Genomic DNA, 26,465 nt, shown 5'->3' with positions numbered 1-26,465 from the left:
CAACATTCATGATGGGCATTTGGCTAGTCAATATATAAAGGGTGCATATCAGGAACTGGGAGAATGTTCGCCAGGGCTCCCCAGGAGAAGACTAGTACTAATGGTCATAAATTGCTAGAAGACTGCTTTAGCTTAGACATGACCCCAGCAGTCTTTCCTGCCCTAACGCAGGTGGGTAGGCATTAGGACACAGACGCTGGAGACATTTCTCCCCACCGCAGGAGGGGAAAAGTTCCTGCTGTCAAAGCCCCCTGCTGCTGAATGTTGGCAAGGTCCCACATCCATGGGTCATATCAAATGGCTCTGTAGGCCAGAGCCAGCCAGCGGACTGTAGGCTGCCAGCATCTGCTCTGGAGGGTCTGAAGGGCTCTGAGCAAGGGAAGTGCTTCAGACTAAAAGAAGCACCCCAAAATACCACGGTGGGCTAAGCACCTCCAAGGTCTGCGGGGTATGTGTACCCCGAGATGCACAGAGCCCCAACGGTGACCAAGGCCCGGGTAGTGGCAGCAATTATTCCAGGCTTGCAGGTGTGCTCCAGGAAGGGATAGATACCCCAGGGGAGACACCTGAAGCGTGGTTTTGGTTGGGCACTCTGAGGCAGGTGGCTCTACATAGTCCTATGTGTCCCATCACAGGGGTTACAGTGGACAATAAGCTGAATATGAGAGAACAGTGTGCCCTCATTTCCAAGAAGGTTAAAGGCATACTGGGCTGCATTAGTAGGAGTGTTGCCAGCAAATCAAGGGATGCGATTATTCTCGTCTATTCAGCACTGGTGAGGCCACATTTAGAGAATTGTGTCCAGCTTTGGCCCCCCACTGCAGAAAGGATGTGGACAAATTGGCGAAAGTCCAGCAGAGGGCTATGAAAATGGTTAGGGGATTGGGACACATGATTTATGAGGAGAAGCTGAGGGAACTGGGCTTATTTCATGAGCTTTCTTTTGGTCCAATCCTCCAATTTGTCAAGGTCTCTCTGAATTCCAGCCCTACCCCACAGTATATCTACTACTCGCCCCAGTTTGGTGTCATCTGCAAACTTGTTAAGGGTACACTCCATCCCATCTTCTAGACCAACCCCAGGGCACTCCACTTAATACCAGCTGCCACTCACACATTGAGCCATTGAACCCAACAATCCAGTCAGTTTTCTATCTGCCTTACAGTTCATTCATCCAACCTGTACTTCTTAAGCTTGCCTGCAAGAATATTGTGGGAAACTATATCAAAAGCCTTGCTAAAAAGTCAAGGTATATCATGTCCACTACTCTTCCCACATGCACAAAGCCAGTCATATCATCACAGAAGGCAATCAAGTTGGTCAGGCACAACTTGACCTTGGTGAATCCAAGCTAACTGTTCCTAATAACTTTCTCCTCCCCCAACTGCTTAGAAATGAATTCCCTGAGCACCTGCTTCATGATTTTTCTAGGGACTGAGGTTAGACTGACCAGCCTGTAATTCCCCAGATCCTCCTGCTTCCCTTTCTTAAAGATGGGCACTATATTTGCCCTTTTCCAATCATCCAAGACCTCTCCCAGTTGCCACAAGTTTTCAAAGATAATGGCCAGCAGCTATGCAGTCACATTGGCCAACTCCCTCAGCACCCTAGGGTGCATCGTGTCCAACCCCATGGACTTGTACACGTCCAGCTCTAAATAGCCCCTAACCTTTTTTTTCACCACAGTTGGCTGCTCACCTCCTCCCCAGACTGTGCTGTCAGGTGCAGTAGTCTGGGACCTGACCTTGTCTGTGCAGATTAAGATGAAAAAGCCATTGAGTACTTCAGCTTTTTCCATATCATCTGTCACTAGGTTGCTTCCTGCATTTAGTAAGGGGCCTACTTTCCCTGATCTTCCTCTTGTTGCTGACACACTTACAGAAACCCTTCTTGCTACCTTTCACATCCCTTGTTAACTGCAACTCCAATTGCACTTGGCTTCCCTGATTTCATCCCTGAATGCCTGGGTAATAGTCTTATACTCTTCCCTAGTTGTTTGCCCAAGTTCCCCCTTCTCGTAAGCTTCCTTTTTGTGTTTTAGCTCACTGAAGAGTTCCCTGCTAAGTGAAGCTGGTCTTCTGCCATACTTGTTAGTCTTCCTGCACATTTGTTCCTGTGCCCTCAAGTTTCTTTAAAGTACAACCATCTATGCTGGACTCCTTTCCTCCTCAGACTATCTTCCCAGGGAATCCTGCCCATCAATTCCCGGAGTGAGTCAAAGTCTGCTTTTCTGAAATCCAGGATCCCTACTCTGCTGCTCTCCTTCCTTACTTTCCTCAGGATCATGAACTCAATCATCTCATGGTTACTACTGCCCAAGTTGCCATCCATTACTACATTCTCCACCAATTCTTCCTTGTTTGTGAGCACCAGGTCTAGAAGAGCACCAGGGTACTCACAGTTCTACACATGAGCTCCATCTTGAAACCAAGTATAGACCTGAATGCACTCTGGACATGACAGAGGCCAGATATATCTTGGCTAGAAGGGATACAGTCTTTTGCTCATTAAGGGAATTCTTCATCTGTCTTGCTGGTGCACTTTATTTCACCATTTTCAAACAGTTCCCTTACCCTAACATATTCAAGTGCTGTGGCATCATCTCTGACCTTGAAATAAAATAAAGAGAGCATGACCAACACCCCAACTTAGGGATCACCCAAAGGTAATCAGCTAAAGGGTAGCCACATTAATCCTTTAATGACTCATATCCCCAAGACATTATTCTTTTCTGTACTTTACCTTTTGGCGTGTGCTCTTCAAGATCTGCCTGTCTCAATAAATCCCTGTTCACACTGGGACCAGCGCACACATCCTGAAATCCAGCATATAAAAGCATTATCAGGGAAGGTCACAGGTAACAGGGAGGAGCCAGAATGGGGTACAGAATGAGATGTAGAGTAGGATACAAGAGGGGTTGTACTGGTACATGAAGAAAAAGCCTGCAGCCATGAACTCAAAGTGCTGAAGAATTCAACCCAAAAAGAGCTCCAAGGCAATAACAGGCAAAAGAACTGCCACCCAAAAAGGAATAGGATGCACAGAACCAAGCAGAGAAAAAGAGAGAGAGAGAGAGAGAGAGAGAGAGAGAGAGAAAGGTAGTTAGACACATTAGTCTGAAGTTAGGCAGAACGTAGGGCAGGGTGGCAGAGAGAAGAAAATGTGCTGCTGGGACAATGCAACCTGAAACCAAACCAAACATGTACAAGGTTGAGGATAAAGAGCAAGGAAGCCAAAAGGGGCTAGCTGAAGATCTGGCCCCAAAAGTGTACTGGTAGCATGAGTCTACAGCAAGGACAATGTCCCATTTAAATCCTCCATGCATAGCTACAGAAGCAGCATTGCTATTTTGCTTTGTAAGGGCCAAATTCTGTTCGTTAACCAAAGGTCAAATCCTGGAACACAAAGGGCTCCGACCTAGCAAAACAGCTGTAAAATGGGGAGCAGGCTTTTGGGCCTCTCTTCTCCAGGATCAAGCCATGCACACTGTCTATTTAGCTAGGCTCTTCTATTTAATCCAACACATAGTTGTCCTGCTTCTGATCCAAGCAGGAGAAAAAAGCTGTGTGCACTTACCCCCAAGAGGTCAGAGGCTCCTGGAGTGAGGACATCAGAGTAAAATCCCTTCTGTTTAATCAGTGGGTATTTCCTTTTGGTCCCCCTGTAAATGTTCTCTGATAGACTTGAACTGGTTCCTGAACTGGAGTCCCGGAGCTGCGCCTGGCTGTTGGGATAGGGGGCATAGGGGATCCTCCCCAACGATTTGGTCAAGTCTTTCTGCATTTTATCCATCCGTTCCACGTTGGGTCAGGAGGAAGGTGATGTGAAAGGATTCTAGGCCTTATGGAGAAGACAAAGAGTGAAGCTCTTAACATGTCTCCAGTGCTCATAAAACCCCTCTCACTGGTTCTTACATTTTTGGCTTGCTAAACATATGCGTCGGTAACAAGGTGCACTGAAACCCCTGCCTCAGTACCAAGCTCCACTTTTATGACCTGGTGGCCACCAACAAGCAACTAAACGGCTCACTAACCCCAGGCTAAGCAAGTGCTTTTATTATTCCAAACAGGTTTTGTAGAAGAAAACTCAACAGTATATGCGTGAAAAGCCGCTTTCCTGAAACAGCAGGGGCTTCCCTGATCAGTGGCAGGATTCAAGAGGCTGCCAGTGGAATCACAATAAACTGGCACTGTAGTGAAAGTAGCACACAGACCCCTGTGTGCTATCAGCCCTATCAAGCATATAGGGGCTTTACCAAATCCCCAAATATGCTCTATACTTACCTTGAATCTAGCAGAAGCAGGCTCAGATCCAGGTACCCCACCTACCTCTTCCCAGATGTAAGTTCTAACCCACTCTCTAAGAAAATTAATGCAGCAGTGTCCAAGTACAGCCTGTCGAATATTAAAACATAGCTAGAAGCTCCCCTCTCCCTGCTACTGCAGGGGATATTTTTTGCTGGCGATCTCAACTCACAAACAATTTTTATTCAACCATCAGTGGAGGTGTGAGCATGGGCAAATACAAATGCAAGCACCGATCGTATTTCATAAAAATCCCCTCTCCCACTGCAGGTGCTAATTAAGTGCAGTCCTCAGACTCCTGGCATGATGCAACCATTGATCATAGGGGCTTGTCTAAATATGACTGACTGCTGTTGCTAAGCAGTATTGGTTAAATACAACATCCCTGTTGGATCACCAGGATTATACCAGTCCAATGATGTATACACCCTGTGGCTTACACCTGTAAATGATGGGGAATTCTGAATTACAAAACCTCCAAAGTCTACTTCAGGGGTGATGCATCAATCCTTGGTCAGGGCTGGACCTAAAATCACATTCTAGCCCTAAGTGAAAAATAGCCCATATCCACAGGGATGCCTGCTCTGCATTCCAGAAAAGACCCATCATTCTGTCTGGTTTAATCCTGAAGGATAAAATGTCTGCACAACAATCTGTTTATTGAGAGTGTTCCAACTTGCAGTAGCTGATCATTAAAAAGATCTTGCAGGCTAAAACTAGCACTGTCCCTGCTCTGCGCTTCACTCTCGCTCAGAGGTGACAACACATGCATATTTCCCTGCTGTTCTCCTCTGCTCTGCTCTTGAAAGCAGGTAGCAAAATGAAAATTACAAGTGTCCTAGCCTCTCTATTCAGTGTTTACGAATTTTGTAAATTTCACCTAGCTACAAGAATGAATCAGGCACACACAGCAGGGGAAGCATTACATACATGCCTGAGATAGCAGGGAATAACTGCATGCTGGGTTATTACTGTAGGGTTCAGGCCAATGCACAATTTTGAGTGGCTGATTTAAAAAAAAATATCAGATAATAAATCAAGGTTACCATGATGTGAGTCCTTTAAGTGAAACAAAGTAAATGAGCAGAGTGGGGAGACAAGGAGAGAGAATCAATAACACCCCCCCCCCACGCCAGAAAGTCCCACTGTCTCCTCCCAGTCCTTCTTTTGCTTGGCAACAGAAAGCTCATACCCTGAAGAATGAATTTTCCATGGAGGATTTGGCTTTTATTAGTTATTTTATGCTCTGGCCATATCTATTTTAGCAGCACAGCAGGATTGATTGGTATCAGCTGAGATCCAAGGACTCCTGATGAATCACTGCTGGACTCTTTTATGCTTGCTGCACCAGTGCAGAAGAGCAAGAGTAATGCAAAATGACTCTGCTGTGGTTTTCTCGATATGTCAGCTCAGTAGCCAGGAGGTCAGGGGGAGAGGGCCAGAGATCGACCTAGGTGACAAGCCAAGTTCCCATCCTCACCTTTCACCTCTGTAGACCCAGATTCAAACCCTGTTCAATTCAAAAAGCGAAAACAACCATGGGACTCATCCTAGTTTTTAATCAGTGAACATAACAAGACTCCCCCAATTTAGCACGATTGGCAGTCTCTGCCCAGACCTGAAATAGTCCTGATCGGCAGCAGTCCATGCTGTGTTCCACTGACAGCTGTGTGGAGGAAGTGTGTACCACGCCTACCCACAGAGGGCCTAATTCTCCACTGCCTTGCACCTTGGGTAGTCATTTACACCTCCGGAAAGTCCTTCATGATCACTAAATTTATTCCCAATTAAAACAAAACCCTACTCAGTGTCCTGCCTGAAAAACATCCATCTGTCAGGCCCTCACAGATGCACAGAAGGAGGCACTAATGTATATGACTGACTAATGTAAAATTAATGTGTGCTATCCAAAATAGAGAACAAAATTAGGCCTTGAAAAATTTACTAGACAAAAAGAATAAAACAGCAAGGCAGAATCTGATACAACTGATGGAGGCTTTGAAAGTCCAGGCATCCAGACCCTTGCCATCCCAGCAGTTGACAAGTGTTTGAGACGTTATCATTAGGCTCTACTTGGGGTTTCCATATTTCATACAATTTGCAAGCTAACAGATATATGATGAAGCTGATGGTTCCCTTAGCTACTCACTGGTGAAGAAGCTGTCTTCTCCCATTTCTGAAACCTCCAGGCTGCTTTATGGAAAAATATTCTTAGATACCCTGCTTCTTTCTCAGCCACCTGATTCCTGTAATGGGGAGGGATGTGCGGGGCAGCAATCTGCTCTAACTCTACCCCATTCTCTACACCGTGGATTCTCTTCCTCAAGCATTGTCTGTTGCTGCTGCTCTTGGCTTTCCTAAGCACCTGCAGTGTTAAATGGACACATTTCTGCTTGGAAGATTTTGACTAATAGCAAGGAAATTGCCCAGAGTCCTGTTAATTTCAATTCCTCATACTTTGACAGGGACAGGAAAGCAGGTCGTGGGCAGGCTGATTGATTTACACTCATTTCATATTTAGAAAATTTTGTTTGGAATCACAAGTATTAAGAAGAGGGAGATTTTCAAAGTCACAAAAGAGAATTAAATACCCAACTGTCATCAAATGTTAGTGTGATTTAGAGGTCCAACTTCCATTATACCTTTGCAAATTTCCCCCCAAAACCATGCATTCTGCAGAAATTGATGGTCTAACCCTCCCTTTCCCATATCTCTTCTGCCTCTCCTACCTTACCTTCCCAACACTAACCCAGAAAGCTTTCCCAGTCATTACTAGCAAACAGTTACAGGCAAACAGTTACAGGCTTTTTCAAGTCCTGTACAAAATCATCATGGTTTTACCCCTAATGAGCATGTTGAATCCCTTCACCACTGCTGAACTTTCCAGCCAAAGAAAGGTGCATATTCTTTCACACCTGAAAAGTATGCTTCCTGGATGCACCTGGTATATCATATTATGCAGAGGTGGTTAAATGGGACTATACAAAATGAGAGCATATTATAATGGAACTGCTGACACAACATTAGCTACAATGTGTGTGTCATGATGGCAAAACTATAATTACAATTTCACAGTAAATCCAGGTTTTACATATCCAAGAAGTCAAACTCCCACACATTTTTCTCACTGTCTGGTATGAGCTTTTGATCTATTGCCTCCACTTGAATTTTTGATCCAAAGTTTCAAAGAAGTGGACTAAAAAAAAAACCAATCTTTTTTTAATGTGGTTCAAAAGGGCTCAGTAGTTGTAATAGGCAAACAGAAAATTACTTTTTAAAAACTAATCAATTCCAACAACAAGAAAAGGTTAAAAAGGTGAAATCAGATAGATAGAAAATTAATACTGGTCCCTCTCAAATCTATCTATGCATTCATAATATTGCAATCCACATAGAAACTAGACACAAAATACATGGAATTCTTTCTTGCTTTAATACATGAATTCAAATACAGTGATAGGTACTCTACATGTCTTTAAATTTCGCAGTCTACTTGAAATTTCACCTCCTTCAACACTAAATTAAAAGCTGTTTCAGGTCCTACACTGGCCCCATCCCCTTGACAGTTTGTGCAGTTTCACAATCATGCTGATTCTGAGTTTTTTATAAAATGTTCTCCTCTTGCTGTAAGAAAGAATCATATGAACAGCAATGGAAATGGGCCACACAGGAGAAACAATGCAACATGCAACAAAGAAAGTGTTGTCAAATGTTCAAGGAAATCAAGCCAAAGACAAGTGGGGTAAGTTAGATTACTAATATTATCTTTACTCCTACCAACCTTGGCTGTTACACTTGCAACAAAATTCAGTATAAAGTGTTCAGGCAGCAACCCTAACAATACCTATTTTAAAATAAAATGCAATCCCTTCTGTCACAAAACTGACTGCAGGGGCCCCCATGGTCACCTGTGCACTGTTGAGTCCCCCTTTCTGCAGAGAGAGCTGGCCTGGAGTATCACTCACCTAGAAATCCTCTTTCCACAGGCAATTAGTAAGGAGCCAAATAACAAAAAGCACACAGGATAACACAAACAGAACTGTAATTTGGACACAGGAAACAAAACAAGACCCTCAGCTAGCAACACTTTAGCCTTTCCGAGAGGCTTCCCAGCATCTCCAGAAATCATCCTGATTTCTGCCAATCCTGACCCTTGGGGTCTTCTTGGCCCTTCCTAACCCACATTTGACTGCCAAGCCCCTTCCAGCTTGCCCTCAAACTGCATTCTCAACGGTCACTGGAACCCTCCAGAAAGTTCTGGCCCGCCCGAGGCACCCGGCACTGCTCTGGCTGCACGGATCAATCCTAACCGCATCCCAAACCTTAATGATACACATTCGGCACATCTACACGAGACGCTTACTGCTATGTAGCCTAATAACACCGCACAGTAGTGTGTTGGTCAAAAACCGTGCTAATATGCTACTGCACCATGTTATTAGGCTACTGTGCAGTAAGCGCCACAAGAAAACCCCCCATGTGCTGGTGCTACTATGCAGTAACACAAGTTACTATGTACATAGTTACTACTTGGTTAACCAAGTACAAAACTTGATGTGCAGTAACTAGGGCACATTAATGCACATGCAGACACACTCACTGACAACACAACGTGATCCAAACCCAGACGATTCAGTACAAAGTGCTGAGGCAGCCACCCTAACAATACATGCAAATGCAATCGCTTCTGCCTATCCTGAATGGATGCAAGACCCTGCTGGCTTTGGCATGTCCCACCACAACAACTGACAGACTACAAGGAAACACCCCGGCAGCCCGCAGCCCCCCACATGACAGGGCTCCCGACGCCTGCCTACACCGCGGAGCTCCACAACTGCCATGAACAGCGATCCCACCCAGACTTTATCCAGCGCTCGCTGGAATGAAAGGATCAGAGGCACCTGGCTGGACCAGGCCCCGGCCCATCATGAGGCCGTGTTGTCTCCATGGGCCAAAAAGGCCCCAATTCTCAGCTACCCATCAGGGGAAACACCATATGTCTGGGTCCATGAAGGAAGTTTTCCTTAAGTGTTCCTGGGGATCACTGTTCTTCTGGCATGGTTCAGGACCCGTCAAGGTGTTGGGGCTTAAAGCCCACTTTATGGAAATGAGAGGCTCCTCCCTAGCTTGCTCCTGCGGCCATACGGGTGAGGGCAGGCAAAACTCGGGGGCATCCGAACCCGGAACCTCTGGGTTTGGGCCTGCACATAGGATGCCCGCCAGAAGACTTTGGAAATATCTGAAGCCCCTGGTGGGGGTGGAGGATGTCTGCCGGTTGTTGAGCCACTTACGATACTGGACTGACCCGTGGATTTGGACTTGATTCGGCTTGGAGCACGAAACATTTCTTTAAAAAAGAAAAAAGACACGTGGCTCCATTGGCAGTGCAGAAGCGGGCAGGAGCAGGTGCTGGGGCGCAGGATCCCTCCCCGCTGGCTCCAAAGCAACTCCAGCCGAGCCGGAGGGGGGTAGATCCCAGCCCTGGGGCTGAGCACAACAACCAGTGCCACGCGACTTTCATGTGGGGGAGCCCTCGACCCCCCCGGGGCCCAGAGCCGGCCGCTACCCCGGGGCAGGAGCTCTCGCCACCTCCCCCGGCCCGGCCCAGCCCCACCCGCGCCCCCAAACACGCACGCACCGCGCGGCCCCGTCTCCAAGGTGCAGACGCCGGAGCCCGTTGCTAAGGGGCTGAACCATTCCAGCCGGCCGGGGGAGAGCGAGAGGGCACTCGACACCTCCTCCCTGAGTGACACGGGGAACAAGCCCCCAGCCCCACATGGCGCTCCTCTTCGCCCGGCCTCTGCCTGCCAGTGGTTCGCCTGGCTCTGAACGTGCTGCTTCCCCACCGTCCCCCAGTTTGGGATCATGGTCGAGTCCACGCGGAGCCCCGAAGTGAAAGATGGAAGAGTGTCCCAAGCTAAACCCGGAAGTGGGCCTCTCTTGCCTCCAGGGAGGCTACTCTGTGGTTGAGGCAGCATCCTAGGCTGGGTCGGGGACCGGTGGGGACTGAGCGTGGGGGGCTTCTACAGCTCTCCTGAAAGGCCCTACTCTATAGCCGCCTCCCTTCAGTTGGGCTGTCCTGGGCTCTGAAGGTGTGATGCGCTTCCCTCCTGACGGGCATCAGGGACAACAGGAGCCCCGGTGGCTTGGCAGTGTTGCCAAGTGTACGAGAATTATTGTTTTTGTACAATAATTTCAACCCTTGTACGATATACAATAAATAATAGCAAAAGTGCTCAAAATGTACAATAATTTTTGAGGCAGGTATCCAGGCTGTAGCCGTATTGGTCTAGAGGAAAAAGCAATCTGGGCTCACCGTAGAGGTGATATAAAAGATATCACCTCTACCATGAGCCCAGATTGCAATAATTTTTGAGGCAGTTACTTGATGCAGCGTATGCAAAACGCAAATCACTCTCAGGGAGTCTTAACCAACTTTGGAGGTTGCTGTCAGCACTTTCTTATGTCTGCTTGCCTTGAAATAAAGAAATACTTCAACTTTGATGACCTTCTCAGTCGCTCAGTGGAGATTTAAAGTGAGCAATATAAAGTAAATAAGAACAAGATTTATTTGTATTATTTGCATACTTATTTGCATATTTTCTTGTGTACAATAGTTTTTCAGCAAATACGATAATTCTGACCTTCCAATATGGCAATTTCATATTTAAGACCTGGCAACACTGGTAGCTGTTGCCTGCATGTTGCAATGGGAGGCATCTAGCACTTGGTGCTTACACAGTGACCAGCGCCGGGGGACCTTCAGCATCTAGGACAGGGGTGTCAAACATATGGCTCACAGACTACATTTGGCTTGCACATCTGGCTTCTGTGATGTGGCCTGCAGGTTGCTGGCCTGAGCTCCTGGCCCAGCCCCACCATGCTGCATGTGGGCTGGACCCTGCACTGCATGTGCTGCAGGCAGCATGGGTTTGGTGCAGAGCGCCATGTGCGGCACCAAGTCCACTGTGGGCAGCGCACACCCCCCACCAGTCACATGCCAGCTGTGATGCCTTCTGGCCTTGAGGCAGTGGCAATGTGTAGGGGGTGAAGTGCACCCGAGAGTGCCGGTGCATCCCCTGACCACCTGTGCTCGCTGCTTAGGTAATGGGCAGGGCCCTGGGCAGGCAGGAGCACCAGTGCCCCCCCTTCAAGTGTCAGCCAATTGCTGCAGCCGCTCCCAGAAGCAGCTGTAGAGATCCGCTGTGGGGGTCCCTCCAGGCAGTGAAATCCTCCAGGGGGAATGGCAGCAGGATCAGGGTCCCCACTGGTTGGTGGGACTGGCCGCAGGGGGATTCCCCTCCCACCCAACTAAGGCAGCACCAGTCCCCCATGCCTTGAAGGAATGAAAAGAAAGATCAGTCTGAGAGAAGAGTGATTTGTTACAATGTAGGGCTATTCATGGATTCATAGATTGTAAGGGACTGGAAGGGACCTTGTAGATCGGGGCGGGCAAAATTCAGCCCATGGGCCAAATGCGGCCCGCCAGGCCATTCTATCCAGCCCACAGGGCCCCTAAAAATTTTGGAAAATTAATATTTAGCTGCCCCTGACTGCCTGTTAATGCGGCCCTCGACGGCTTGCCAAAACTCAGTAAGCAGCCCTCCACCCAAAATAATTGCCTGCCCCTGTTGTAGATCATCGAATCCAGTCCCCCTGCACTAGGCAGAAAAAGACAACTCCCCAGCAAGGTGACTGTTCTGCTTTTGAAGCCGCCAACAGATTTGGAAATTTAGAGAGAATCCTAACTGAGATAGAGTTGTATGAAAAGTACAGGGGAGACTTTCTAAAGTGTGTGGCTAATTGATCCCATAGCTCTGCCCTCTTTCACACAGACTCTTTCTACACCTGCATGGTGTTTTACATGTAGTGTGCATATACACCTCTATAATCACACTTATTTGGGCAGTAATGTCTAGTTCCTACCAGGACTCAGGAGACCACTTCTCCAAAGTAAAAAGGGAACTAGGGATGAAAAGTGCTATGTAGGAGCAAAGTAGGATTAGCATCCACAAAGTGTTTCTCTACAAGATGTACCTTTGTAAGCATGCAAGTTATAAAGCACAATGCACAGAATATGACTACTGTAGTACTGTCCAAAAACCACAGCGAGCTTGAAACTGCTCTATGTAAAAGCAGAGGGTCACTTCCCCGAAGACAGCTTGTAGTTAAAAAGGGAATGAAAAAGAATACAACACTCAAGAAAACTTTTGGGATGAAAATAAAACGAAGTCTTGTTTATTTCTCGGATTATGGGGAGATGGGAAGGGGGGGTTGAGATGAAAAAGCTAAAAACACAGAAGGATAAAAAAAGGGGATTAATGGAAGAGAAGAAAGCGGAGTAGATGGGATAAATCCAATCTGAGTTCATTGCTCAAAGGAACCCGTGCGCTGGTGGGTGAAAGGAATAAGACCAACTGCTACTTCTGTACCCTGAATCTTCATCTACTGCGGTAGAAATCCCTTCCCCCTACATCCCTATTTGCTTTTAGCCAGGCAGGCAGGTGTGAAGTTATTGCTTCTGCAGTATAAAACCTGCTGTCATGCAATTCAGCTGCCGAAGAAGTTGGATCTGGAGTTATATGAGGTGCTGCAGTGCACAGTGGGAGGGAATGTTATGCAGATTATCAGCACTGGCTTACCCAGAACAGACAAGATAACAGACACTAATTCTGCATTTAGGTCCACTGCCTAATGCAGCAGCCACCCAGAAACCTGTTGTGAACAAGGGCTATATTCCTTAGAGCAGGGGTAGGCAACCCCCGGCGCACGTGTCAGATCATGGCACACAACGGCATTTTGCTTTGTATGCATGCAACACGGCAGATAGCAGGGGAGCTGCAATTGGCCTGATCCTTGTTGTGGCAGTGTAGCCCTGGCACCTTCCCCACCATCCACCTCCAGGCGTGCACCTGGGGCCAGTAATGAGCTAGGCTGGGGCTCTGTAGACTGCTCTGTGGGGGGCGTGCATGCCTCCTGGCAGAGTGAAGAAGGAGCTGGGGCTGCGCTGCCACAACAAGGATTGGGCCCCTCACAGCTCCTCCACCGTATGCCTTTGGCACACCAATATCTTACAAGTGGCGGTTGCGGGTGTTTTTGACACTGCCCAAAAACATAGCTGACCCCTACCTTAGATGACTGGGGCAGAGAGCCAGACCACAAGGAGGCAGCAGAGCTCGCACAATGAACATAGGACTGGATAACAGTCTAGCATTAAACTTTGCCAGTGAAGGGAAGCTCTGCATACAAGTAATCCTGAACAGCGCAATCAAGCCAGCCAGGGAAGCGTTTGTGCATTCAGAATATCTGCAAGCAATAAAATGTCAGTAATAAAATGTTGGGAACAGTGAAATGGAAGCCACAGCAGCCTCTTGCTGCAGGAAGGCTCTTCCAGTAACACATGGACCCTCGTTTGCAACTCAGTTCCCCAGAAGCTGAGGTCACAGAAGCCATAACTCCCAGTGCTGAACTGCTTCATGCTCCTGCCCAAGCAGCAGCTGCTTAGGACAAATCCAGGGGTGGATTCCCCATGCTTACACCAAGACTTCATTCCTTATTGAAAAGGCAGCTGGCTTGCACTGGTTATATTTGATATAACCGTGTATATCCCACATGGTGTTCCTACCAGTCAGGTTCCAGTTCATTTTACTCTCTGATAGGGAGCAGAGAGGTGGACTAGGTAAATCCCAGATGAGTTTTGCCAATGGAAGAGCCCAGGCAACGCATCTCAGGCCCCCTCTCCTCTACGCAGGGAAAAATCTGAATTCACAGCAGGTCGTCACTGTCCCTGTGGCTCATCTTGTCTCATTTTACCATGCATTTCAAGGTTCAATACAGAATGCTTCAGTGAGTCAGAAGATGAAAGCCTAAAAGTCTAACTGGCTGGGCCTTCAGAAAACTATCGGGCCATAACAGAGACCAGACGGATGCGTGATGGACTATGGTCTCTGTCTGTGTGTACCAATGGCTTCCCTTCTCTGCTCAGCTAAGACACAAGTGTGTGGCCCCGGAGGAATCGTGGGGGTGGTTCAGAGTCACCATGCTCAGGCAGCTCTCCTGTGCCCATAGGGATATTGTTTTATTCCAGGTGTCTCAGAGGACTGGCTTGATCCCGGGGTGGGGAGTTAAGTCCAGATATGTCCGTGCAGCGTTTCGGTAGTTTGCAGCTGACTTCTTAGCTGCCCCAATTTCTTTGTAAGTTTCTACGTATTCATTGTTGTATAGTGCAACTGCAGTCAGGGTATCTGGTATGAGAAGGCAACACCAGCTGGGCTGGTCAGAGAAAGACTAGGAAGCTGTTCACTGAAAGAGCTCTCTCTGCTCCTTTGCTGGGCCTTGGCTCTGACACTTCTAGATAGCACTGCGTTGGTCTGGAGCTCCTTGGAGCCTTTGTTGAACTCTGCTTTGTCAGGGATTCAGTTATGAATCCTGCTGCATGCCAACACTGAGGAGAAAGAAGCCTCTTGACTCCTCTGACCAGCTTAGCCACACTGACAAAGCCTACATGGGGGAGAGAGCTACCACCCGTGGGTGCTTCATGCCTCTTCCATGCAGGTGAGTTGACAGGGGTAGGGATCAGCCATGGCTCTGCCTCTACAGAACTGCAAGGAGAAGCAGTCTGCACCAGCTGGCACAGACTATACCCCATCCAGCACAAGGGGGGAAAACTACATCAGACCATCAAGCAAGATCAGCTGGAAGTTGTCCTTCACTTAAGATGGATAGGACCGTTACAGCCCTCTGAACAGTTCAAGGGTGCCAGCACAAGTGAGGGTCAGCAAAATCTGCCTGCACATAGTATAACAGAGTTCTGATTGACCTCTGTTCTAGCTGCCCATTTAATCGTCCTGTCTGAAAGTAGTCAAGTCTGTTTGACTCAGGTATCAGGATTCAAAGGCAGCCCAGAAGAGTGATGCACAAAATGAGCAAATCATAAACCTCAGCCAAGAGGAAATAGCGTGCAAAACCTTGCCAGCCTTTGGTGTATAAACAACTCAATTCCTTTTGTTACATAGCTGTAAAATCAGTGTATCCTGACCCGGTCCAAATTCTCCAACAACCTACCGCCACGCTGCCGCACTAAGATAGCAGGCTTTATGCAGTACAATACATGGAATGACCCTAAAGTCATGGCTGTATCAGAAATCACCACCTGGGTTGTGTATTACCTTTCAAAGCCATTAATGAAACTGCAGTACGATTAAGAATGCCCTTCATATATAAGTTCAAATATGTGTCTGACTTTCATGAACTTTAAAGATGATGGGCTGGATTCTATACTGCCTTGTGTCATCATTTAAACTTACATAAAGTCGGTGTGAAACACTATCAGGTATAGTAGCATTTCTACACCCACCCATTGGCAATGCGTCAGGGAGGAATGGGTGGGGGAGATATGTGCCCCCCTGCAAATGTCTGCGCCAGCAGTGGGACATGAGGCTGCAGCCTGGCTGGAACCACAGACTGGCAGCAGTGTGGGGTAGGGTGGCGGTGGTTTGATTTCTTGTGCCAACAGTGGGATGCGGGGCTGCAGCCTGGCTGGATCCAACACCTTGCAGCAATGGGGGCAGCAGTGGTACAAAGTTGTGCCCTCCCCCCACTGTGGCAACTGCACAGAGTTGTGCCTGCCCCCCGCCCCACTGTCAGCAATTACGTGTCACCTATGCACCCACCTAACACACATTCTGCAGAAGGGGTGTACATGACCACATGAGGTGCAAGACCATTGGAGAATCACTCCCCTAGCTTTCTTTCTCCACACCTACATGTGTTCCCACACACAAGATAAGATATTAAGCTAGAGTAAACACCACATGTTGGGCTAACACTAACAGTATCTTACAGAAACTACTTAAATATACCTTAAAATGCAGCATCACAAGGAATGGTCATATGTATAAATAGTGAGACAAGGTTAGTTAATTTTGACTCCACTCACTCACTTCTACACACATGCATCTACCTTTCAGAAAATGTGAACCTCTTTAGGATGCCATTTGAACTTAGGAAGAAAGAACTTAGAACAGATTCAGCTGCTGCTTTTAACAGCTCTGACAATGCAATGCAACCATAAACCAGCCAGTTAAGCTGGTTTACAGCTGTTTTGTGGCCAGAGCAGTGCAGGGCAGCAAAAGTGCAGCAATGAGCCTGGCCATTTTGATTTCCCTTGTTAGAAAAATCCACACACCATGAATATCCTCCCCTCTCAATTATATTTTTCAACCCAACCTTAATACTGAAACAGTGACCAAAAGATCTCAACTTCTCACCTCTGCTATAATGCCAGAGTTAATAAGCAGAATAGTCATATCACCAGGAATAGTTCTTTTACATGCCAGATTAATTTAAACAACTAATTCTACAATCCAAACTAGAACAACGAGTTTCCCATGGGATTTGGGGACAGTAGCAAGCGAGGCACCAGTCCTGGGTGCCAATCTGGAGGGGCACCAAAATGGCAGCCCCCATGGGAGCCTGCACTGTTGCTGCTGCAGCAGCCATGTTTGGGAAGCCTGTTCCAAGGCAGAAGCAGCCCCTGGGCAAGTAGTTAAGCACTCACCTCCTTTCTCCCCACTCCACCCCTGCACTGCCCAGGGCATCAACATTTTAAATTATGCCTCTGCTTGGGGACTCAACTCCTTCAGAAGTTCCAGCCTAAAGGATAATGAGTCAGATTTTGTACAGCACCAGATGATGCACAAACAGGTCACTTCACCTAAAAAAGAGAAGGGGGTGGGATTAGAATGCCAGAATTACACAGAAAGTGTTAAAACAGCTCTCCACCTTCTTGGGGAGAAAGCTGTTGGGAGATAATGAACATTGGTGAATAGAAGTATGTTTAACAGAAGGCCAGATTGCAGTATCATTATTCACACTGAGGAGCATTTGACTTTAGTATACTATTCATTAGTTAAGATAGATATCATCACAATCTGGCCCACAATGGAATCAAACACCCCCAAATTCTACAGGGAAAATAGGGCCAACAGAGAACTGTTTGGATCTGCTGGAAATGCCAAAGTGTTTGTGTTCACTCACTCATTCATGTGCACACACACATACATGCACAAAGATAAAAACAGAAACTACTCTCTCGTCTAGGAAATACCTCCCAAACCCTTTAAAATAATATAAAATGACATCTTAAGAGTAACCACTAGGAAATGTATTGCCTTACCACGGTTTAACAGTCTTACAAGTCAAACATGTCTCAGCTGGTTATATTCTGCATATCTCACTGAACGTCAGTGGATCTATATCCATTTATACCAGAGCAACTCAGGATTTCGTTTTCCCCCCCTCAAATATCTTTTTGATATTTTAAAAAAGTTCCCATTCTCAACCTGGATGAAACTAACAGTCACTAGTGCAATGGTCAAGTATACCCAGGTCCAAATCCCTGTTTTAAATCAGGTAGATAAGAACCTTGACCACAATTCTTTAACTGATCAGGCTAGCAACAAGACCACCAGGCTCTTGCTACTCAGGTGTGGATGAGTTGCTTTCTCCTTTTGACCTGAGCAGTTTTTCTCCGGTAATTGTTTTTCCCAAATCTGGCCTATTCCTGCAAAGATTTGGGAGTCTCACAAGCTAGTCTTTTCCAACAAAAAATATTTTGTGTAAAAGACAACTTCTTGAGAATTTTCCAGTGTCTGGATCAAGGCACAGAACAGACCAGGGTTCAAGCTAGGTTATACTAGTACTAGTTAGAGGTAGAGCCTTAGCAAATCTGTTTCTCACAATAACAAAACAGACACCATTAGGCCTGAATAAGAGACAGATTCCAGCATTCTAGGGGAATATGAAACCAGCATCCCAGGCACCTGCATTGTCGACTTGTGCAGAATGATGTCATTCCAAGTTCTGTATATAGACTGACTCCCAACTGCATCTTTCTGCTACTTGTTCATCATTTGATTTATTGCACCAGAAACCAGCTTGACTTCCTACTATCAGTAACATTGGACTGTCAACATCTGTTAGTTCACATCATTTATCTGTATAATTCACATATGTCTGAAGCACCTTAAGGCTTCCTAAAGAGCAGGTCTTCCTGTATGAATCCTTTTTATTATAATTTTGGTATGTTTCAAAAACAGTCAAGGGGAACCAAATAAATGGATTTTTCAATGACACGGGATATTATATGAAGTGATCATCATACAAACATCTCTAGGAAACCTAATTGAAGGAAATATGAATTTTGAGTGAGGACTGTTTTCCTGTGTGTATATGTGTCTGTACGTCTGTGCATGTGTTGTGGGTGGAACGACGTTGCAAACACACAATAATCTATTCTTTGTCCCACCTCCCCATTACAACCGCCATGTGCACCACCTGTCATTAAAGTTTAAGAATGTGCAGTGGGACAGTAGAAGCCAAGGACCACCCTCCATCTGAGGATACAGCCTCTGGAGTGCAGAAGATACATCAGGGACCTGAAAGGTAATACCAATGCCCAGCACCTAGTACTCCTGTACATGCTTTCACAAGGTTACTCCACTCATTCTCAACCTGTGTGGAGCTGTTACCCTCCAGCAATGACTGCTTTGCCCAGCATAAGTTTCTAGAGCTCTTTCAGCTCAGGCACTAGCAACTCATTTCTTAAAAAGATCCCAGCTTTGCAGGTTCAGATTCTCCTGCTATGCCCTAGTCTGGGTCAGTAGCATGAGGATGCAATGGTGTAAGGAGGGTTGAATTGGGGTGAGAGGGCCTCTAAGGCCCATGAAAAGCTTTCCCAGCCTGGGAGAAGTGTGTAACCCACACCTAAACAGTGACTGCAGAGAATGGCAAGAACAGTCAAGATTTGAAACAAGCTGTGGTCATGGAGATGTGCCTAATTAGAAGGAAATGGTATATCAAGTCAGAAAATTACAGAGTCCAATTGTATATCATCATCATGTTGATTTCTGGCTCACCCCTTCCCCCTCCTTATGTTGATGCACCAGTCCCCACTTCAATACCTGCCACGTCCTTTTAGAGAGCTGACATTTCCATTCCTGACATTTTCTTCAGCTCCATCTGGGAATTAATGGCCGGATATTAACACCGATGGGGCCGTTTATCATAATTAGTCTCATGAAGCTACTAAGCATTTCAACTATTTTTCATCAGCTATGAGGAAATACACTGCAGAATCCAGTAGCTGAGACGGACAATTTATTTATTGATTGATTTATTTTGGTGTGTCAGGATTCGCCTTTAAAGTTTGCCAAAGCTGAGCAACGCTTCTTGAGATGACGACAAGGCTGACCTGACTTGGGCAAGCTGCTGCAAATAAGTGGACCTGGAGCCAGCTGATATATAGGGGAGACATTTGTTATCCTGACATGTTCTGTAATTTATCCTCTCCCCCTGCCCTGCCTCAACCTTGCCAAAATAAGTGACAAGTTGCAACAGTTTGACTGGATGAGGTCCTGTAGTGAAGCCAAATAGTAGAAGGAAAGGGCACAAACAAAAACAGGTGTCTTACCCTGCTTACTTGCTCCACTCCCCCTTCTCCTCTCCCTCATACCCCACCCTACCCCCAACACCCAGCCACGCTAAGCTTGGGCTCCATGCCACAACTGGAAGATGCCTACAGGCTCACTTCCCACAGGTCATCATTTAGCCATATGATCCAGGTGATCCTTGCACAGTACTGAAGAGGGCAGTCACAGAGAATATGCATATTTAAGATACTTGTGTATAACTAGGACATGCAAGAGCAATCCTCCTAGGTGCTCTTGTTAAAAAAATCTAGCTAGGAGCCTAAAAAAAGTACTGTGCCACCATGCACCTCTCTCAGCCAAAGACCTAAACATCCATATTACCCAACAAATGGGAGGGCATAAGGCAAAACCTTGTAAACTAGGGAGATCCAACAACTGCATCTCACAGCTAGTTGTAAGCTAGAAGAGGGGTTTCTGGTCCATTATCTGCACTTCCCTTCATGAGAGCAAGCTGATGGTCTGTCTGAACTGTGCCTAAGCTGCTAGAGCAGGGGTGGGCAAAGTCTGACCTGTGGGTGAGACGGCCTGCGGTGGACTCCATTTCCCAGCAGCCCTTGCCCACATCACTGCAGACAGTTTCCATGAAGACCACAGCAGCACCCCAACCCTGACAGTGCAGAACTAGGGTTTCCATGGAGACTGGTCTAGGCATAGCAATGCTGGCAGGGCACATGGCTGGGCAGGGAGCTGACTCAGTGCCAGTATCTTGTGGCAGTGACAGTGTGGCCTGGAGCCAGGGCAGAACTGTGATCCACTGCCTGCATGCCCCAGGTAGTGCTGTGAAGGCAGATGATCGTGGCTCTGCCTTGGCTCCAGACCATGCTGTTACTGCCACAAGATCCCAGCCCAAGCCCCAAAGCAGTCCACATGCAGTCCACACAGCCACCTGCCCTGCCAGCACTGCTGGGGCTGGTCTCCATGGAAACCATGGCCCATGCTGTCACTGCCCTGTTGCTGCTGGCATCTCCATGGAAACTGGCTGTAGCAATGCAGGTAGGGGCTGCTGGGAAATGGAGTCAGGCCACTGGCCAGACCTGCCATTTGGTCCACCTCTGTCCTAGAGCCTGCTCCAAAGATGAATAAGTGGAAAGAAGAAGTGCTGACCCAATACGCTTGAGTCAGCATGGAGTTGCATCCATTCTATATGCATTCCTTAAAACAACAACCATTCTACACCCAGCCTCAGAGTCCTTTCTAGGCAGATGGTTAGCAAAACATTATTTGCAAGCCAAATACAAGGAGCTTCCTTGGCACTCATCATTAGCGCTTTACATCTGAGCCCAGCGACTGCCCTTAAATCTAGGATGATAAGTAAACCCAGTGTCTAGGATGGGTGTTCATATCACATGCAGGTTATGGTGTGTGGGATGAAACAGACTTGCTTTAGATGAAGAAGCTTCATTGATACTATTTTCCCCACCCCCTTCCTTTTCTAAGTATTTCTCCTTCCAAGTTTCCCAAGAACAGCATATAGAGATTTAGAGGTATATGGTATAGCTGTGTTGGTCTAAGAAAGAGAGATAAAAACACAGCTCCCAGGTCAGAGGTAATATATTTTATTAGATCAACTAAATAGTAGCAAAAACATTTCTTTGCAAGCTTTCCAGTATACACACCATTATTCAGGCAGAGGAGAACTCAAAGATTGTAAAAGGTCTCCTTTTTTGCTACTGTTTAGCCGGTCTAATAAAAGATATCACCTCTGACTCAAGAGCTTTGTTTATATTGGTCTGAGGCTTAGACCAATATGGCTATAACATATATCCCTGAAACATGGAAGATTGTATTTAACCATTTGGAAATGTAAACTTCATTGCTAACCAAGGAAAAAGAAATTTTCACCTCCCTGTCTGACATGGGACACCTCCAGGGAAGAAGTCTGCCTAATCTGCACATTACTGAGCAACCTTCTAACAAAAGGACTCTGAGGGACCCACGTAAATAAATTTCTACCCTCTATCTCCTCCGTGAAGTTTCTTTTATAGCTAGAACTTTTACAATCTTTGAGTTCTCCTCAGCCTGAAAAAGTGTGTGTGTATCCAAAAGCTTGGAAATAATTTTTTTTTCTATTATTTAGTTGGTCTAATAAAAGATGTCACCTCTGATCCAAGAGCTTTGTTTATGTAGAGATTTAAGCATTCAGCAAAGCCCAGCATGCTGTCCTCAGTGAACCATCAAGATGTCCTAATGAAGCTTTTTCATTAGGAAGGAGAGTAGGTACAGAAAAAAGAGGGACATTCCATAGTTTGCTGCAGCATCCAACCTTCCTTCACACAGCTCTTTCAGAGCTTTTGATTCCTGATCTGCATCAACCTCTGCTCTTCCAGACCTACTCATCTACACAGGTGGTAGTTCTTCCAATGTCTCTTAAATCCTTACCTGTATATTTTTGGTATACTAGTCCCAAATTGCCATCCAGCCTCAGCCCCATTTCTCTCACTAGGCCCATAGCCCAGACCCGCTACATTGGACACCGGCTTCTGGGTTTCCACCCCAGCCTTGCCCCTCCCCTGCTTTGGCCTTGCTAGGACTTCTCCACACATGATGATCCATAACAAAGCCACCAGTTTAAACTAAAGCAAAACTGCAAGCCTTCTAACTATAACAGACTAGTCCCCATACTGGGCCCTAGCTCACCGGCTGTGCCATTAGACTTCCCCTTACTCTGGGCTGTATTCTTTTGCAGGCCATAGGCAGCCCCCAGGAGAGGTCAGCTATCAGCCAGGAACTCCTCTACAGCCTTCTTGAACAAGAGCTCTTTCCTCTACAGCCAACAAGACTAAACTGTTCCCCTGGCTCTAGCCCAGGGTTTCTATATATGCCTTCTAAGCCTGGCCCCTTCCTGTCAGGTTGTTAGAAATGGAGTATTGTTAGAAATGCACAGCTTGCATCTTGCACCTGATAAGAAAGAAACACTGCCAAGGACTTTTTTCCTTGCCCAGCCTTGCCACAGCTTTTCTTATACTAAATCGCAGACTCTCCCCCAGCTTCTCCCTAGCCTTTCTCATGCAGATTACAGAAGCTGGAATTCAACTGACTGTGTCCTTGAAAGGGGCGGGGGGTTAAACTCTTGGTGACCTATAGTACTCTCTGAGCATGCTTAATTAGCTGATGCATATTTACCTCTCCGCCCTGCATACTTAAGTAGTTAATTATAATATACATGCGATGTATGTAGTGATGTAACCACATGTATGCTTGTATGAAACGGAAGTGAGCTGTAAGGGTTCCTGTTTCTGCACACGTGCCCAGGAGGAAAAAGATAAATACAGCCTGCAAAATTCCTTGGTGGGTTCAGAGTAATCTGAGTTTTTGACTCTGCTCTGACCCTATTTGCAAATACACCTTTTGTGCCATCTAATGAGTGTGTGTCTGTGATTGTAGTGGCCTCCAGAGAAACGAACCGCTTTTAAGGATCAAGGTGGTGCCTCAGCCACCTGCAGGGCCTAATGGCTGGTCTCCATGGCAGCTTAAACTGCTTCTCTAGCAGCACCCTTGCTGCGCAGGCTAAGCAGGGGAGCTTATTGCAGAGCAGGTAGTTCTGCAATAGGTATTCATAGCCTTTGGCTGCTAGTTGCCTATTCTCTTGCAGCCAGCTCATTCTCAGCAGTGTCCCCTTGACTGGCTGCAGGTGCACCTTTTTGCCTTAATGGGTAGGGACCTACTTAATTTGCAGGAGCTGCCTCTTTTTCCAGGGTCAGAACATGGGCCTCGGCAGCCATTCTGCATGTGCAGTATGGCAGCCCCCATCCCAATGCCTCTGATTGGCCCTATCCCTCACCACAGATTGGCTATGGGGGCTGCCTGTTGTGTGGTTCTGCCCCTCACTGCTGATTGGCTGCAAGGACTTACCTATCATGCAGCTCTGCCCCTCTGCCAATTGGTGGAGAGGAATGGGGCCACATGACAGGTAGCCCTCACAGCCAGTCGTGACAAGGGGTGTGAGCAGCAGCTGTTTTGCTTTTGAGCAAGCAGACCTACCTTCCCCACACTGCCAAGCTGCTGCAGTGTACTGAGGACTGCTGGCTCCCTCTAAAAAGCCAGCACTTTCTACTCCAGAAGTCCCCCCACCCCATGAACTTTGAGGCATTGGCTGCATTTCTTGGGCAATGCCAAATTTTGTGGAATCTGCAAAATCCATGAAATCACAAACTTGGTAGGTCTCTAGTAATGGGCAATATCCTGCCTAGACAGCAGTGTTTCCTTGCTGCCTTCCTCTTGCAGCTAGCCCCTGTTCAGCTGTCTGGGCTCTAATCTGTTGCAGTGTCTCTCTCTCAAAGTAAAAGGAGCCCTCGGTCTTCTGTTATAGCGGGTTACAAAAGTAGGTGCATTAACTGGTTTCCAGGGATTTGGGTGCAGTGAAATAAGATTGCAATTTAGCATCTAAATTCACTTAGACATCTAATAGGTGGAATAGAATCTGTCCCTGGTGTCTCTGTGCCTCAGTTCTGCTGCTGAGAAAACTGCGCTACCTCAGAGAGGTGTTGAGAGGAGCAATATGTGAAAGGCTGCACAGCACACAGCTGTTGCGGTATTTTGAGCTATATAAACTTATTCAATCAGACAGATGCAGCTCTGCGAATACAACATAGTCCCAACCTGCAGTTACCCCACTCATGCTGCCACAACCCAATGAAGGAGATTATCAAGAGCTTTCCACCATAAGGTTCGCTGGGCAAACATCAAACATTTGTGTTTAAATGTTACCTTCTTCTGCTGATGTAAAGCTAGTAATTAAAGCCAGATGGGGACTGGCTCGCAGTCTGACACTGGGCCCACACACTGCTGGGTGGCATTTTTTAACAAGAAGCCGACCACCGTCAGGAAGATCAGAAAAGCTGAGAGCAATTAAAAACTTAATTCCCAAATATACCACACAGCATATTCCAGGTGAGAGTTAAGTGCTGCTGGCTACACTGCTTGGCAGAATGAACACAGCCTATGGGACATGCTCCAAGGCAGAGTGTTTGAACCGGAGGCTCCTTTCCTTCCAAAAATCAGAGCAATGCACAATAATTCATCTTCAAGGCAGATATGGGAGATGGGTCCAACCCTGCAATGCTTCCTCACCTGAGCACACCCACTGATGCAAATGGAATATTTCCATGTGCACGGATTATTTATGGTAGTTTATATTTCACTGAGTTCTGCGTAAAGCTACAATGACTCCATGCTAGTCAAAGGAGTTAAGGGAATAATTATGGTTTGAAGAATTCATCTCTAGTTATTCTTTTCCCCAGAGAGAAAATAATGTTCATAAGAAATGACATTTATAAGCAATATTTTTAAAAGCCAAAAATAACAGAGAAAAGAAATCTTGGAGTAATATTTTTTTAAACATGACATATTGGTAAGAACAGGTAAGGGAATAGTTAGAAAATACAAATGTATATAAAGCTCTGACATTCTTAATTAATTGCTATTTTAGCACATTATGAATTAAATAAATTTAGAGCAAGATTCCAATGTCCTTACTCACAATGAGCAATAATGTATCCTGTGAGTAATCCTTGACTTTATGGGGTATGTTGAATTAGATGGTACTTTGCCAAATGCTGATCTGTTCTGGGTGAACAACTGGCAATCATATTTGAGTTGCAGAGATCCAAGCAAATCCAAGAAGGTGAGAGGAAAAAGACTGTGGAACAGAGCAGACACTAATAGCGAAAGAAGAGTGAGTTTTGACATTTACAGTTTGGCAAGTCTGACTTCTGTCCCGAGCATTTGTTCCATCATATACCTAAGACGGAACTCTCTAAACATTTCTAGAAAGAATCCCAATTGCTGCACCCTGATGTTGTTGCTAGTTCCAAGCCCTGATAAACTAGAGAAGGAGGATCCCAAGACCACCCCCTGCAAAAAAAGCCAAAACACTCTGGTAACAAATATGGGAACAGGCTACCATTCCAATAAAGAGAGTAATGGAGGTATTGCAACCAACTTGGGAAGCCAAGGTCTGGGACACTCCGCAGAGCTGAGGTATCTCCAATACCAGAAGCAGTTCAGCTGGAATTAGAAATATGATAATACCGTCGTTATAGTGTAGCCCTGTAGGTAGATTAGCCAGCCCAGAGCTAGCCCTCCTAAATTGGAAGCAATGTGACCACATTTGAGCAGCTCTGCACATGAGCTAGGTAGCTCTGCCCAGAGATGGATCCAGTGGAGGTCCCCTCTGCGCCACCAAAAGCTCTGGTCTCAGCTGGTAGACACATGCACAGCAAGCTTGCTGCTGCAACCACACCCCGCTCTGCAGCACCTTGGATCTGCTGCTGGTTCTGCCTCTTGGCAGGTGCATCATAATGTTGTCTGGAAGTGTGAAAGCATTCATGAGTGGAGGGGCTGGCAAAGGGGGAACTGATGATCTGGGACCAGTTTTCCAAGTTTGGGACTAAATGTGCTTTCAGGGATGCTTTGGAACACCAGGACACTATCCCAGAGTCCAGGTCTGTCCCAGAAAATGTACAATGATTGCTTGCTTCAAGCGGAGACAATGACAGTGACCCCATCTAAGGATTCTATTTTATATCAGGGCCCATTTGTTGACATGCTCATGATTTTCTAAACTGTGTTAACTGATTTGCATCACACAGTTTGAATCAAATTTCAGTTCAAATGAAAGGTGAATAGATGATCATTGACCATCAGCCCCTCACCAGACCCAATTTGCAGC

The 26,465-nt window shown here is 46.4% G+C and overlaps 1 protein-coding gene across 1 annotated transcript in view; it reads right to left on the bottom strand.

Annotated features, from left to right (window-relative positions):
- Nucleotides 1-10,025, bottom strand: part of DNAH1 (dynein axonemal heavy chain 1) — a 152,774-nt gene extending 142,749 nt beyond the window's left edge. The window contains exons 1-3 of the mRNA XM_090022620.1: nucleotides 9,943-10,025; nucleotides 3,577-3,840; nucleotides 2,743-2,815 (exon numbers count right to left, since the gene is read on the bottom strand). Of these exons, the coding sequence (XP_089878746.1) occupies nucleotides 2,743-2,815; nucleotides 3,577-3,792 (289 nt within the window). The 5' untranslated portion in view covers nucleotides 3,793-3,840; nucleotides 9,943-10,025. The remainder of the gene's footprint in view (nucleotides 1-2,742; nucleotides 2,816-3,576; nucleotides 3,841-9,942) is intronic.
- Between the last annotated feature and the right edge of the window lie 16,440 nt (nucleotides 10,026-26,465).

This window comes from Crocodylus siamensis, chromosome 11 (genome assembly GCF_052110815.1).
Source record: "Crocodylus siamensis isolate JL-2025a chromosome 11, ASM5211081v1, whole genome shotgun sequence".
In the NCBI taxonomy this organism is placed as follows: Eukaryota; Metazoa; Chordata; order Crocodylia; family Crocodylidae; genus Crocodylus; species Crocodylus siamensis.
The sequence above is the reverse complement of the archived record's forward strand: the minus strand, read 5'-3'. Positions and strand labels throughout refer to the sequence as shown.